The sequence below is a fragment of the Triticum dicoccoides genome, chromosome 1B (assembly GCF_002162155.2).
Source record: "Triticum dicoccoides isolate Atlit2015 ecotype Zavitan chromosome 1B, WEW_v2.0, whole genome shotgun sequence".
Taxonomy (NCBI): Eukaryota; Viridiplantae; Streptophyta; class Magnoliopsida; order Poales; family Poaceae; genus Triticum; species Triticum dicoccoides.
Genome location: NC_041381.1, coordinates 191,334,318 through 191,350,684, shown reverse-complemented (window position 1 = coordinate 191,350,684; position 16,367 = coordinate 191,334,318). Strand labels below are relative to the sequence as shown.

General features: G+C 46.9%; 2 protein-coding genes across 2 annotated transcripts; both read left to right on the top strand.

The window, feature by feature from the left end:
• The first annotated feature begins 1,039 nt into the window (after nucleotides 1–1,039).
• LOC119327724 (protein MAEA homolog) lies at nucleotides 1,040–5,472 on the top strand. The gene is made up of 7 exons (XM_037600828.1): nucleotides 1,040–1,395; nucleotides 1,572–1,766; nucleotides 3,633–3,755; nucleotides 4,273–4,458; nucleotides 4,602–4,735; nucleotides 4,840–5,026; nucleotides 5,142–5,472. Exons 1-7 carry the CDS (start codon nucleotides 1,096–1,098, stop codon nucleotides 5,241–5,243), a joined length of 1,227 nt encoding a protein of 408 aa, XP_037456725.1. The 5' UTR covers nucleotides 1,040–1,095; the 3' UTR covers nucleotides 5,244–5,472.
• Nucleotides 5,473–9,594: 4,122 nt separating this feature from the next.
• On the top strand, nucleotides 9,595–10,380 carry LOC119327712 (ubiquitin-40S ribosomal protein S27a). Its single transcript, XM_037600819.1, has one exon. It carries the CDS (start codon nucleotides 9,698–9,700, stop codon nucleotides 10,163–10,165), a length of 468 nt encoding a protein of 155 aa, XP_037456716.1. The 5' UTR covers nucleotides 9,595–9,697; the 3' UTR covers nucleotides 10,166–10,380.
• The last annotated feature ends 5,987 nt before the right edge of the window (nucleotides 10,381–16,367 follow it).

The window sequence follows — 16,367 nt, the reverse complement described above, 5'->3', positions numbered from 1 at the left end:
GTGCAAGTATTTGCTTTTGTGTGTGCAGGTGTTGTTCACGAGGCTTTGCGTGATTCTTCTTTTGGTTTGATAAATCTTGGTTCTCACTCAGGGAAATACTTATCTCTATTATACCGCGTGATTCTCATTTTGGTTTGATAAATCTTGGTTCTCACTGAGGGTCTCTACTGTACATCATCTCCTCCCCTCTTCGCGGAAAATCCCAACACAGCTCACAAGTAGCAGGAATAATTTTTGACGCCGTTGCCGGGGAGACATCGTCCAAACCTATCAAGTACCTTCACATAAACTATCGTCCACTTGCTCTTATTTTTATTTACCTTTGCCTCTCATTTTCACCTCCCTCACTTCTATTTTTTTAACACAGAAATATTTTTGTTTGCTTGCTTTGCTCGAAGTTACTACCACGTGTGAACTTGTTATTGCTAAGAGCGAGAGCGAGGATAGTAAAACTCCTAAGATGGAAATTCCCGTAAATTTATACCTTCGTCCTCGAGCCCGCGTGAGCCAGATCCTTCCGTCAAATTTGCCACAGCTCCCGAACTATCTTGATATGTCTTTAAAGCCCCAAACCCTAGCCACCTCAGACACCAGCCAAGGCGAAGGTTAGCCTAGGAGGCAGTGTGGGGGCAAGCTTGAGTCAAGGGAAAGTCGACCAATCATAGCGTCGGATATGGAAACTCATGATGACGTGACGGCGGATGGGCTGGAGAGCCGTAGGTCGCAACCCTATGGAGAGTCATGGGGTTCTACCCATCCGAGAAGGATATATTAGTATAACCTTTAAGCAAACACTAATGTCTACCATACTCTTCCACAATCTCACTTTCCAAACATGACATAATTTATCTACTACTCCATTTTACAGTAGGCCTCTGTTTTGCTTTATCTCAGGGGAGAGCACAAGCATTGGACCTTCAATTTTTAAGCCAAAAACAAGGTCACATCAGTATCCGGACAGCATCACAAAAACCTCTCCTCATCTCCTCTCTGCCGGCCTCTTTTTATTCTCGAGCAAATCCACACAAGCCCTCCCCCTCTCTCTCCCCTCTTTCTCGGTGTGAGTCACAACAGAGCGAGAGAAAGAAAAAAAAGATGGAGATGGCCATCGACACGCCATCGCCGTCGCCGTCCGTCTCGCCGGCGCCGTCGGCGGCGGCGGGCCGGCAGACGCGCGCGGCCGAGTCGGTGCGGCTCGAGCACCAGCTGGTGCGTGTGCCCCTGGAGGCCCTCAGGGCCACCGCCCGCACCAACCACCGACTCGCCGAGAAGGAGATCGCAGCCGTCCTCTCCTCCGCCTCTTCGGCCGCCGCTCCCCCCGGAGAAAGCGGCTCCGCCGCCGCCGTCGACCACCTCACCTCCCTCGTCTCCCGCCTCCACGGCCTCAAGCGCAAGGCACTGTGCCCCCAAATCCCACACACATCCTCCCATCTCTCGCGCAATCATACTTGCCTCAGAAAGGATCCCAGCTTTCTAGCTAATCAGTTCGTGCTTCTCGATTCTGCTGCAAAGATCGTGTCTCTTTTGTTGTTCCATTTGCTGACAATTTGGTTCCTGATGATGACCATCAGATGGAGGAGGGTGCGAGGGCGGAGGAGCTCCAGGTGCAGAGGTGTCGTGCGCGACTGGACCGGCTGGCCGCCGCCAGTGCCGGTGACGACGCCGAGTGGGAGGAGATACGTCTGAAGCGCATCCTAGTTGATTACATGCTCCGGATGTCCTACTACGACACCGCCACCAAGCTCGCCGAAACCTCTGGCATTCAGGTATAAGAATGGTGCAAGAAGGGCATCCCAACAAGGGATTCTGGTTGATTGCTCGATTCATGTAGCTACATGCTTCTTTTTAGGAAAGTAGAACTATGCAAACCGTGACTAGGGTGAACAGAACCTGGCAGCGAAAGTGCGTCGATGTCTATTTTGCCAAGAAAATTCATGGTTGTTTGAGGATAATACTATATTACTGTAATATATGATATAGAAGCAGCGAGTAGATGGATACCCTGGAGGCCTGTGCCCGGCACGGCTGCCCTGGATGCATCGTTCTGGCACGGGTGAGCTCCCAAGCAAAAGCTCCACGCTTTGTCGGCGACGCCCGCCGCTATCCTTTTCCAGGACGTAGTTGTGGTTCTCCTCTCCGAATCAGAGTACCGGGTGAGGGGTGACGACTCGTGTCTGTTTAGGGCTTGGCAGCGGCGACGCTTGCGCCGTTCTCCCTCTTGAGGGCATTGTCGTGGAGCTTAGGTGTTCTAGGGCGTGATGTGGCGTTGTCTTCAGACCTTTCTGTGTTCTTTGTCGGCAGCGAAGTTGTGTGTGTTTTATGTTGTCCGGTTATCCTAGGATCGGCTGTGTGAGTTGCCTCACTACCTTCTCTTGTTTGGCCGTGTACTTTGGTTTGTGATTTATCTATAAAGCGGGGCAAAAGCCTATTTCGAGAGTAGGTGGATACTAGACTGGCTGGCATATAATTTTGATCTGCATTTAAGAAAATAGCGCAGGGACTGCTCCTCATTCTAATGGAATTACATATCAGTTAAAGCCCAGATAAAATTGAAGAGTCCCTGGACCAACTTCCTTTCCATGGGTACTCCGTCAACTGGTGGTGTTATTCTCTGTATTTGGCTGGGGATCAAGTGTCTCTATGTTGGTGGGGGTGCACTGACACTAACCCACCAGGGTTCGTCTCCTTTGAGGAATTTATTCTGCAGAGTGAATCATTTACTGGTATCTTGGTTCTTCCTCTTTAAGCAATGCCACCGGGTGCTGGTGCCTAGTAGGTCGAGTACTGACTATTTTACTGTTGTCTTGACTAGCTGCATGAATCTACCCCAGTCAAGTTTTGATCTTCTAAGGGTCCCACTAACCGCCCTCCTACATAAGGAGATTTTATCGGTTTCTTATTGCTATATAGGCTTGCAATGCCTTTCTTAGAAGACAGTTGGGTTGTGTTATGTCTATTTAGTCTGCGCTACATCATGGTTTCTGCTTTCATTTGCTTGGATGGTTTTATACAAATTATGCGTAATGGAGATGGCATAATTTAATTTCTCTTCCTTTTGCACCTACCATTATTATTGAGTTGTCCAGCTATAATCCTGACATTCTGCTTTGTGCTTTTGTTTTTCCATAAGGGTTCCACATAACCTCCCTCCTAAATAAGGAGATTTTATCGGTTTCTTATTGCACTATAGACTTGCAATGCCTTTTGTTGAAGAGAGTTGGTCGAAGACAGATGGGTTGTGTTATGTCTATTTATGCTGCTAGCATCACTGTTTCTGCTTTCATTTGCTTGGAAGGTTTTATTCAAATTATGTGTAATGGCGATGGCTTTATTTAATTCTCTTCCTTTTGCACTTACCATTATTATTGAGTTGTCCAGCTATATTCCTGACATTCTGCTTTGCGCGATTTATGTGCCAGTAGACCATGGCATGTTGCTTTGTGCATGCTATTACCTAAACAAGAAGCTAAAATATGAGTTCTCTGTATCGGTTCTAAATGCCTTTTGTGATTATGATAATGAGAGAGTTGTTATCTATTGGATCATGTTTACAAGATAGAACCTATAGCATTTATCTGCAGTCACAGATACTCTTCGGTTCGGAACATAATCATTCAACTGTTTATATGCAGGACCTCGTTGATATTGATGTTTTTCTTGATGCAAAAAGAGTGATTGATTCTCTTCGGAATAAGGAAATAGCTCCTGCTTTAGCTTGGTATGCAGAAAATAAGTCCCGGTTAAAGAAATCAAAGGTTTGTGTTACTTGTGCTATATCATTATTGATGTCTGCCGTTCCCATACCAGTGAGATGGAGTAAAGAATCTCTCCATAGAGCATTGGTGAATGGGATGCTTGCATCGTTTATTAATGATAGTTCTGGTAGCTCATCAATCATGTAGGTTGCTTGTTGAAATTATTCACCTTTGTAACTTCTTAATCACTTTATGCGGTTACAGATAATCTCAGTAATTATAAAATTGTGGCATGATTTTTGTGAAATGCCCGCCTTCATATACTCGAAATCGGAGGATGAAGGTGATTTGTTGCACCTTCATGCGTGAAAACATACAAGCCTAAAGAAAAACTATTATGGGAGGATGCATGGTATATAGCCGAGTAAGGCATCAGTGTGTTCCTCTTTACATTTTTCCATGTAAATAGGACAAAACCATATTTTGCTAGCTTCTGGCTGCCATATAGCACTTCTTTATCTTGACACTTTATTTTGTTCTGGTACATCATAATGTCTTGTTATTGTTTACCCTGCAGAGTAAGCTCGAGTTTTTACTGCGGCTTCAGGAGTTTGTGGAACTAGTCAAGGCTAAGAACTTCCTGCAGGCTATATCATATGCTCGGAAATACCTTGCTCCCTGGGGGTCTACCCACATGAAAGAATTGCAGCGTGTTACGGCAACACTGGTTTTTAGAAGCAGTACAAACTGTGCTCAATACAAGGTTAGCAGCATTGTCTATGTCCTCTTGTTTTGTTGTGCCTGCATCAGAAATATGATAGCAGCTGGACTAAGATGTTGGTGCTTAAGCATCATTGGAAAATTGGGCTCCTTGTACCTTGCTGATACCGTCTGTTTTACTCGCAGGTCTTATTTGAGCAAAATCAGTGGGATTCTCTTGTGGATCAGTTTAAGCAAGAATTCTACAAACTATATGGCATGACGCTTGAGCCGTTGCTAAACATCTACCTGCAAGCAGGCCTGACAGCTCTCAAGACTCCGTATCCTTTACATGATCGATACTTTTCTTTTCTTTTTCACTGGTTACAAGCTCCAAATCTGCTTCGAAGGCAATATCTTGTTTACCCTCCTTGACCTTGCAAAGATTCTGCTTTGAGGGCAACTGCCCCAAAGAAGACCCCTTGTCACTGGACGGCTTCCGGAAACTCGCAGAGCCGCTGCCCTTCTCAAAGCAGCACCACTCGAAGCTTGTCTGCCACATAACCAAGGAACTGATGGACACCGAGAATCCGCCGCTTGTCCTGCCTAACGGCTACGTGTATAGCACCAAGGTAAGTGCCGAGCCGACCCACTTCTGCTCCCCCCAAATCTTGATACCCCAACCATTCACACTGAATCCAGAACTTAAAATTTGCTGTTTGTGTTGTCCGGTGTTGCAAATCCCAGGCCCTTGATGAGATGGCCAAGAAGAATGGGGGCAAGATCATATGCCCAAGGACAGGAGAAGAATGCAACTACACCGACCTTGTCAAGGCTTACATCTCATGATCATGGTGACCCCTTCGTAGCTCGTCTTGGGTGATGGATGATTGATGAGAATTGCCAGTCTGGATGTACATAGAATGAATGGATGGATCTGAACATTGTCGTGCGGTTATTTTGAGTTGTAGTGCAAAGCAAAAGAACCCACCGAAATTGAAACCGCAGATTGCACTTCTCCATCGGTTAATTTTCCTGGTTGAATGGATGAATTTCTGCCGAATTTAAACATTCAAAAGGATGTTAGGGCATCTCCAATGCCGACCCTCAAACTGTCGGTACTTCCATCCTGCCGCTCTTCACTAAATTCCCGTCCTTTTCTTCACTCTCTTTTTCCCTCCCGCCACCGACCCATGGACCCGAAGGAGACCCTGCCAGAGACGGAGGCGATGGAGGATCCGAGCATCTCGCTCGCCCGAAAGATCAACTCGGAGTCACGGCAAAAATCGTGTCAAAGCGAAGGCCGCAAAGAAGAAAAAACTCAAGAAGCGGAAGGCTGGCAGAGGGCGCGCTGGTGGCGGACGAGGCGGTGTGCGTGCGGTCGCTAACGTGGTGGAGGTCGAGGCGGTGGGGCCTCGTCGACCGTGTAGACACCGCCACGGGCGGAACATTATAAGGCCTTGTACTTCTACACCGCCAAGCAGCTTGCTAGGCAGTCCCCGGCATCCCCTGTCGTGCGGTTCATCATCAATATCAACGCGGTGCCGCTGCTTTTCTTTGAGTGTTCGTCCCCGCCGCTTGTCCGGACGCGGACGATGGGTGTGGAGTGTTCACTAGTATGCCAAAAGTGAGAGAGTCGGCGTACGACGACGCGAACAGGGAGATGTACGGGATGATCCACAAGGGAGGCGATGGAGGAGGTTCCTATGAGGGCGGGTAGGTGGATGACTCGGAGCCCACCGAGTCCAACATCTACAACCAGCTGGGTACGCGGCAGTACACCCAGTCCGGCACCTACACCCACCCGGGCACGCATCAGGACTACAACCAGTTGGGCACGGACACACAACAACATGATTGGGCCATCGAATAGCAGCAGGAGGAGGAGGACGGCGAGGATGATGATCCACATGATTTCAATGGCGATTCAAATAAGAGGGGTAGAGGAGAAAGCTTCAACACGCGAGAGGACAAGCTGTTGTGCAATGCATGGTTGGCCACTAGCCTGATCTGATCCATGACACAGAGCAAAATGGCACAATCTTTTGGGCTAACTTCATACATGGTTCCATGAACACAAACATTTTGCGCCTACTCTGACGCGGTCATCCCCAACCGTAAATCGAAGTCCCTGAACCATCGATGGTACACCATCCAAGAGCTGTGTCGAAGTATTGCGGCTACTTGAGACAATTCATGGCGCGGTGGCCTAGTGGTGCCCAGATCACCGAGCAAGTAAGTTGTTAATATGTGTACAACACTTGTCGGACATGGATTGTTTTGTAAATCATTTGTAGCCGGATATGCATAGTTTTGTAGTCGAATATGCATAATTTTGTAGCCGAATATATAAGCGTTATTGTGTAGATCATGTGCAGCCTGATATGCATAGTTGTGTAGATATGCATAGTTTTGTAGCCGGGTATATATGCATTGCTGTGTAGGTCATTTGTAGCCGGATATGCATAGTTTTGTACTTTCTCCATTCCACAATGTAGTGCGCGTAGATTTTTTGGGAAGTCCAACTTTATAGACTTTTACCAAGTTTGTAGAGTAAAACATATTCATGTTGAATACTAAATATATATCCTTAGATACATCACAAGACGTACTTTCATATTGTATATATTTGGTATTGTTGATATAAACAGCTTTCTCTACAAACTTGATTAAAGTTTTGTAAAGTTTGACTTTCCTGAAAATTTGTATGCATTACATTATGGAACGGAGGAAGTATATCATTTGTAGCTGGATATGCATAGTTTTGTAGTCGGATATATATGCATTGTTGTGTAGGTCATTTGTATCCGGATATGCATTTTTTAGATCATTTGTAGCCGGATATGCATAATTTTGTAGCCGGATATGTATGCATTGTTGTGTAGATCATTTGTAGCTGGATATGCATAGTTTTGCGGCCAGATATGTATGCATTGTTGTGTAGATCATTTGTAGCCGAACATGCATAGTTTTGCAGCCGAATAAGCATAGTTGACAATGTTTTATTTTAGAGTCTTCTCGTGCATGTAGTGTGTTCAAGAAACTGGAGAAAAAAAATCACCATCATGCATTGTTGGTTGAAGTTGAATGGACAACCCAAGTGGAACCTACATATTGACAAGACCGTCATTCAAGGCACCGAGAAAGAAACCGATGATCCAACCGACCCAACAAATGAACCGCCTAAGAAAGTTATAAGAAGGTTCTGGAGAAAGAAATGGGAGGAGGAGAAGGCGAAGCGAGAAAGTGTGGCGGCCAAGATGACAAAGAGGTTTGAAGACATCTTGACAAACAAGGAGGCATACATCAAGCGCTCTGACATTAAGAGGAAGAAAAGGTGGAGAAGTTTGACTTGTTGATGAAGGCGATCGAGAAAAAACTACAAGCTTGAACAGAAGAGGGCCATGATCGAATAGAAGAAGGCCAAACTCGAGGAGAAGGTGGAAATCGCAACCGCTTTGGAGGACACGAAGATGCTCACCTTCAAGGTGACATAATTGAATGACGACGCAAGAATGATCATGCAAGCCGCCGCTTCAAGATGCTGCAGTGGCAGGAGAATGATATGGGGAGGGCGGAGCATGAGGAGATCGAGGCGATAGAGAAGTAGGCGGATGCCGAAGCGGAGGCGGCCTACATGGCGGCGACGGCATATTGAACGTAGAGTCTCGGATTGACGATCCGACAAGACAAAATGCACAGACTGCCATACTGATATTCTTTCGTGATCTAACATGTAAAAATTAAGCATACTTGTCTCCTTTGGGCAGTGATCATCTGATGATGTAATCCAGCGCACACTATGGATCAGACATATTTGAATTTCAAATTGCCTTTTACTGGTGGACATATAGTGGCTAGCATTGGATGACCGGCTCTCGCACCCGTGTCCATGTTGGCCCCCCATTCCTCGGTCGAATGCAATGTTCGATTTACGGGTTAGTGTTGGAGTACACTTGTGAGAAATCAACTCCTCTACGAGAAATAAAACTTCTTTTCCTTTAGGAAATATAGTAGAAATGAATCCCCTTCAGTGAACTTCTTGGCGTCTATACGGAGATATTTTTTTTTGAGAATGGATATATTTTTCTTTGAGGACAATAAAATGAACTTTTTTTAGGGAAATAAAATGAACTGATTTTTTATTTTTTTTTAGAACATAGACGTCAGGGACGTCCGGCTTTAAATTAATAAAGCCCACAAACTTAGGCAGAGTATGACAACCACAGGACCAGAACAAAAAGAGCCTTGAGAGGCGAAAGTTAAAGGGAAAGACCGCTAGATGTAAAGTTGCGGTACAAGGCAATCAGCCCAGAAACTATGAGCACGCAGGCTCAGAAGGTGCGAGGACCAAAAGGGGGCTGCCCAACCCTATGCGTCAGCCAACACATCAGACGGCGGATCCCGTGACTCGGAGTAGACGACGCGAAGACGGCAAATAGCTTGGCGGTGTAGATCAGAGTCCTGTTGTCTTCCCAGCGGCGCCCACTGCTGCAAGAACACGATGCATTTGAAGATGACGTCAGCGGGGTGCGAGGGAAACACACCCTCAATTGTAAACTTGTTATGAATATTCCAAATAGCCCATAGCATAGCCGCCGCACAAGTCCACATGACCCTACGAGACGAGCCTTGAACCAGAGACAAGGCAGTCACGAGCTCAGATCGGGAGCGCAGATCCCAATCCACTCCCGCGGCCGCACGGACCGCGCTCCAGGCAAAACGAGCCAGAGAGCACCGGAAGAAAGCGTGGTCAGCGTTCTCCGGAACCCCACACAGCGCACAGGGGCCGGAGGCGGGACCGTTGCGCTTAGCGAGGTTAATAGAGGTAGGAAGGCGATCTTGGCAAAGTTGCCAGAGGAAAACCTTGATTTTTAGCGGGATTTTAGCCTTCCAGAGCCCCGTCGCCGCCGACAGGATCTGGCCGCGGGAGAGCTCTCTGTACAAGGATTTGACAGAGAATTTGCCAGAGCTCGTAAGCCTCCACAAGATCGAATCCGCAGAATCCGACAATCGAACGTCCGCTAGCAGATCCTGAAGGCGATCCCAAAAAATGAACTGATTGAGAGTGGAAATCTTGGAGCCAAAGCCCACATAAAATGGGCCACCCAAGCCTAGTCAATCCACACGCCAGCCCAAAAGTACCGTCCACCCAGGGAGCCCAGACGCCCATTCTCCTTATAAAGCTAGACTGCTCCAGGCGTCCCAAACCCTAGCCTCCACTCCGCCCCCTAACCCAAACCCTACCCCGCCGCCGCCGTCGCCGCCGCAGCGCGCGGAGGCGACCTCGCACCGCCGCCAAGATGCAGATCTTCGTGAAGACCCTGACGGGCAAGACCATCACGCTGGAGGTGGAGTCCTCGGACACCATCGACAACGTCAAGGCCAAGATCCAGGACAAGGAGGGCATCCCGCCGGACCAGCAGCGCCTCATCTTCGCCGGTAAGCAGCTCGAGGACGGCCGCACCCTCGCCGACTACAACATCCAGAAGGAGTCCACCCTCCACCTGGTGCTCCGCCTCCGCGGCGGCGCCAAGAAGCGCAAGAAGAAGACCTACACCAAGCCCAAGAAGCAAAAGCACAAGCACAAGAAGGTGAAGCTCGCCGTCCTCCAGTTCTACAAGGTCGACGACGCCACCGGCAAGGTGACCAGGCTCAGGAAGGAGTGCCCCAACGCCGACTGCGGCGCCGGCACCTTCATGGCCAACCACTTCGACCGCCACTACTGCGGCAAGTGCGGCCTCACCTACGTCTACAACCAGAAGGCTTAGAGGTGGCTCGCGTTTGCTCTGCTCTTTTTACCTACCTATCGAGAATCGAACTCATTTAGATGTGTCCCGTTTGTCTTTTAAACTGAAACCTTGAGTATCATGTTTCCTGAATATTTCATCGCATACTGCTGTAGTGCGATGCGTGCTTAAATTTTGGTGTCCGTATGCTATCAGTCCAAATGCTTTTAATCTATCCCATGTCGGCTTTCTTATTCTATGCTTTGCTGATCTTAATAAGGTGGTGGGATCACGAAAAATGTATCCTGTTGATACATGTGTTCTTTGGCTTATAACCTTTATGGCAGGTGTTTGTAGATTAGTCAATAGCTATGCAGGGCTTACATGTGGATGACGACTATTTTTGCTATTGCTGTTCTGTTATGTGTTGATTCTTTGAGGTGTGTGATCTTTGTCACTTGCAAGTAGAATTCAGTTCAATCCAAGCGATTTTGTGGTTGGTTTGTTCTTGATATGTGTTAGTTCATACATAGATGTGTCAGAAACTGCTATATGTAGTCTGTTATCTTGGCTGTAGACAATTGCAGTGCGATGATTGCTAGTGTGGAGCATAGTGCTGCCTTGTGGTTTGGCCATCAGTTTGTGTGTAAACCTTTCACCATTGCCAACGTTTGGTGGTCTGCCGTGCCAATATTTCTGTCGGTTTACAGTTGTAGATGTGAGTTTTGCTGTCCTCTTGGGATGTGACGAGGCATCAGTCACCCTACATAATCTGTAGATCTGTATTTACAATTGCTGACGTAGTCAGTAACCTGGTTCAGTATCTCGGTAGGTTCTGGTTCAGTATCTCGGTAGGTTTAGCCAACTTGGTTTCAGGAATTGGCAACGCTTTTTAGGCAACCGTGTCAAATGCTGGCGATGTTTGCGGATGAAACATGTGACAGATTTTCACGTCTGTCTCCGTCTAAGCCTAGGGTTGTTGTTTATGCAAGTGTGTAGCATGAAGTTGTAGCTTCAGAGTAGAATCCGCTTCTAGATTGTGGTCGTGCAATTTCATTGACGCTCCAACCAGCGGCAGCGTTACTAAACCAGCGAGAACCCAGTTGGTGTTATTTGGTTGCTGTGAACGCAACGCAGCTTACGTATTAATACCTATTTTTTTATGGCTTGTTCTGTTATTTAAGGGATTTAACCCTTGCCTGATCTAATCGCAGGCAGTTGCGTTGGTTCCTCGTAGTGGTGAGTAAAACTTAGCAGTAGACATGTTTGGTAGCTCTGGCTCCTAACTCAGCTGAGCCGGGGCAACTCCTAGGTGTTTTGGTTAGACATTTTCAGCCCCTTGCCTGATTACACCGTAAGCGTTACATGCGTTTGTTTCACATGTGCTGTAATTAGGCCCCATGTAGGTCGATACCGCTCACCGCCAGGCTGGATCAAAAACTAGGCCTCAGGCCTCCCCCTTTCCGTGCATTAGATCAAAAGCCCGGTGAGTTCCGCGTTGGGAACAGAATACACAGCCCGGAGCAAGGGAAGGAAGCGCGGAAAAGGAAGTTGGTGGACTGATGAGGGATCGAAGTACCGGAAGCTCACGGCTCTCTTCACAGCTGGGAGGCGATCAAAGCTGTCTGAGCCGTAGTTTTTGCCGCAGTGCTGCCTACTTTCTGCTCCTGCCCTTGTCTTTTGCGTTGTCGAGTTCCTCTCACGGCACCCAAATCACGTTTGTGTTTGCGTTTACAGTGCGGAACCAAACACCTCCCTGAGTTAAAAAAGAAATCAAAGAAGACATCGCCGACCAATTCACTGCACCTAATCTCACAACGCCTCCCTCATCGAGCTCACCATTCCCATTCTGTCTCATTATGCATTCGACCTGGGATGCGTTGCCACTACGCCTACAACTTACCATTCGCAATTTGCTGTCCACCGCCAGAGTCGCAAAGCTTATCGTCCCGAGCACCAGAGCCGCCGCCTCCCCTTGCTCGGTTGTCGTTGCCATTGTCTACCTCGATGCTTCAAGCTTGGAGCTCCTTTGGCCGATTGAATGCCCAACAGTCTTCCTCTTGCCATTGTCTACCTCTCGTCGAGGGCAGAGGAGTTGAGGATCCGAGGGATCCAGAGGGTTATTGAATATGCTTACTTTGTACTCCCTCCGTTTTGAAATACTTGTCGGAGAAATGGTTGTAACTAGACGTATTTTAGTTCTAGATATATCCATTTTTATCCATTTCTCCGATAAGTATTTCTGGACGGAGGGAGTAGTCATTTCTCATTGCGAAGCTTTGTGATGGCAACATCTTATGCTACTTATTGTCTCCCTCTTTAATTACTTACCACATCATAGTTTATGGTGTCGTGCTCCTAGCTACGGGAATCTGCACATCTTCATCTCCGCCGCGTTGTGTTGGTGAGATTGATCTCGTCCATTCATTTTCATAGTGTTATTGGGTGTGTTAGTTATGATATTTTTTGGTTTTATATGATAGACCTTTACTCGTCCAAATACATATGGCCCCAAAATGGGTCGAAATTAAATGGGCCAAACAACATGAGATGACCTAGTAAATTCTAATAAGCCTTTGTTGGGCCAACACTTCCTTGATGGCTAGGATGACAAGTAGACTAACAACGCTATCATGACGCCGTTAACAGCGGGTGCCACATGCCAGTATTCTGCCATGTCAACCGGTCACCCGGGAAAAAACACTTCCATGACACGTCTTTTTTGTCATGGAAAAGCACGCTTCAATAACAAAAATTGACTTTTGTCATTGAAGTGATCTACGATAGATAAGGTATAACATCTTGAATCTGTCGTAGATTTGTCATTAATGCACATCGATGACAAAAACCACCTTCTATCATGAAGGTGTATTGTCATGGATGTGTTTTTAGTGTAGTAGATATATGACATCAACGCTCTAAAGTATCGCGTCAGTTTATGTGATGTTGTGGGGGCAAACGTTGGGTTGCCCAGTGTCTCTGTAAGGACGACATTCTTGGTCGGATTCGGGCTGGTCGGATTCGGGCCCTTGATCAGCCCTCAGACTCCTATGGCCTTACCACTGAAGAGTGCTTCAACGGTGTGCCTTGAGGTCTCCCTTTTGGAAATCTACAAGGGTGATGAGATATTCTAGCAGCAGCGGAGCCGCCAGAATTGGTTACTGAAGGGTGATGCAAACACCACCTACTTTCATGCCATTGTGAATGGGAGAAGGCGGAAGTGCTCCATCTCGTGCATGTGAGGAGACGATGTTCTCCCGGAGGAGTCCAAGGACATTTTCGCCTACATTTACCCCTTCTATAAGGAGTTATTCTCGGTAGAACCCCGATCAGTGGTCAACGACTATTGGCATGAGGGGGAAAGGTCTCAGCCACCGAGAATGCAGATCTCACCTTCCCATTCTTGACCGAGGAGGCTAATCGGGCTATCATGGAGATGAAGGCACCCCTCTCTTTAACCTTCTAGTTGATGCTTTTCCAGTTATCTTGGAGAAGGCCAAGATAGCTAGTTACATATCTGGTGTGGTAGGGAAAATTGTCCCAAGCAGGGTATCACCTCAAGTTCATGGTAACACCTTGGTCATGGTAGAGGGAACGAAACCTAGCATTGTCTACCTCAAGTTACCACTTATACTTTGAGGCTATGTGTGGTCTCAAGATCAACTTCAGAAGAGCGAAGTGGTGGTCACGAGTTACCCTCCCAAGGATCAACCACAAATGCATGACACTGGGAACAAAAGACAGGCAAATCGATTCCAATGTGATACATGCATGAACGGTACCTAAAATTAAAATGTAAAATAAAATTGAAATAATATGAACCATCTAATTTCCATGAAGTCAACAAGCGTAGACCAGCGTGAGTATGACAATGATGAGTAGATTATGCTTCAGTTGGCACTAACTAGACTCATGGATGGTACCTAGAAGCAACAATGAAATAGTAAAATATAGGGAAAAGTGTATGAAAACCCGGTGACAAACATACGTGCCACCCGACAAGAAAGATTGGCGGCTCAATTCCAGTGTGATACATACCGTGAGAAGGAAGCAAAGAAATGTTCCTCCGTAATAAAAGTCAAAAGAAATATATCATATAAAGTAATATACAATAAATCATTTCAGTTGTGATAAAAGATACGAGACCTAACAAAACAATATGCAAGTAACTGGATAGAAAAAAAGGAAATGTTTTCAAATCTGCTATTAATATGCAATATTTCTAACAGAAATTTTAGAATGACCACGATGATTACTGTATAGTGATTGTTTATTAACATAAGTCGAAGAAAGCTACCAAGGGTCCAAGCAAAAGCTATCTCGCTCAACATAAGTTGAAACAAGTCTTCATGGTCAACAAGTCAAAGGATATAAGAAAATAAAAGACCAAGTCAAAGATGGAGGCAAGGAAGCAAAGAAGCTCAAGCCTATGAAGAGAAGCCTTCATAAAGTCAAAGGAATTCTACCTCCCATGGGTCACAATCTTTCTACAGCCCAATGGGAGCATGACTCATGGACTAAAGATAGTTTTACCCTCTCACGTCCTCATCTTAAGGGTAGCCTTGTTCATTTGTCAATCACACCTAGGTTATCAATAGCCCCAATGAGCTCGTAACACATTCACTCCCATTTGAATAAACTCAAGAGGAGAGTCATTCCCTCTCCCTCTCCTCAGAACCAAGGTATGAAAGGGGGTTAGGTTTCGGAGTCCAAGGGATGTTGTAAGGCTTGGACCGTCAGGAGTCGTGGGGCTTCAACAACGTGAATGTTCTGAACCATAGTATGTCAAGTCCTTTCCGAACGACTCATATAACATAGGTCATATGTTCCCACAAGGCGACTGCAACTATTCAAGAAACATTGTTGTGTTACTTTGTCGATGTACAATTACCTTCGTTCGTATGGAGATGAATTGAAACTCCTCCCGCTCCCCGCCGCTCCCCCTCCACCCCTGCTACTACCTACGCCGGCGCCGGCCGCTGGTGTGCCCCTCTGGCCTTGCTCGGCCTCCCCTCTGGTCGGGCCGTGTCGCCCCCTCGCCCCTGCCACGCCGGCGCTCCCGCGTTTCGTCCAGTCTAGCCTTGTTGCGCTCAGGTGCGCTCTCCGCGTCGACAAGGATCTTGCGCTTGCTCAGTCAACCTCATTGGTAGCCTCCTTGAGCTTGCCGGTCACTGTTGGAAATATGCCCTAGAGGCAATAATAAATTGATTATTATTATATTTCCTTGTTCATGATAATCGTTTATTATTCATGCTAGAATTGTATTGATAGGAAACTCAGATACATGTGTGGATACATAGACAACACCATGTCCCTAGTAAGCCTCTAGTTGACTAGCTCGTTAATCAATAGATGGTTACGGTTTCCTGACCATGGACATTGGATGTCGTTGATAACGGGATCACATCATTAGGAGAATGATGTGATGGACAAGACCCAATCCTAAGCCTAGCACAAGATCATGTAGTTCGTATGCTAAAGCTTTTCTAATGTCAAGTATCATTTCCTTAGACCATGAGATTGTGCAACTCCCGGATACCGTAGGAGTGCTTTGGGTGTGCCAAACGTCACAACGTAACTGGGTGGCTATAAAGGTACACTACGGGTATCTCTGAAAGTGTCTGTTGGGTTAGCACGAATCGAGATTGGGATTTTGTCACTCCGTGTAAACGGAGAGGTATCTCTGGGCCCACTCAGTAGGACATCATCATAATGTGCACAATGTGACCAAGGGGTTGATCACGGGATGATGTGTTACGGAACGAGTAAAGAGACTTGCCGGTAACGAGATTGAACAAGGTATCGGTATACCGACGATCGAATCTCGGGCAAGTACCATACCGCTAGACAAAGGGAATTGTATACGGGATTGATTGAGTCCTTGACATCGTGGTTCATCCGATGAGATCATCGTGGAACATGTGGGAGCCAACATGGGTATCCAGATCCCGCTGTTGGTTATTGACCGGAGAACATCTCGGTCATGACTACATGTCTCCCGAACCCGTAGGGTCTACACACTTAAGGTTCGATGACGCTAGGGTTATAAAGGAAGTTTGTATGTGGTTACCGAATGTTGTTCGGAGTCCCGGATGAGATCCCGGACGTCACGAGGAGTTCCGGAATGGTCCGGAGGTAAAGATTTATATATAGGAAGTCCTGTTTCGGCCATCGGGACAAGTTTCGGGGTCATCGGTATTGTACCGGGACCACCGGAAGGGTCCCGGGGGCCCACCGGGTGGGG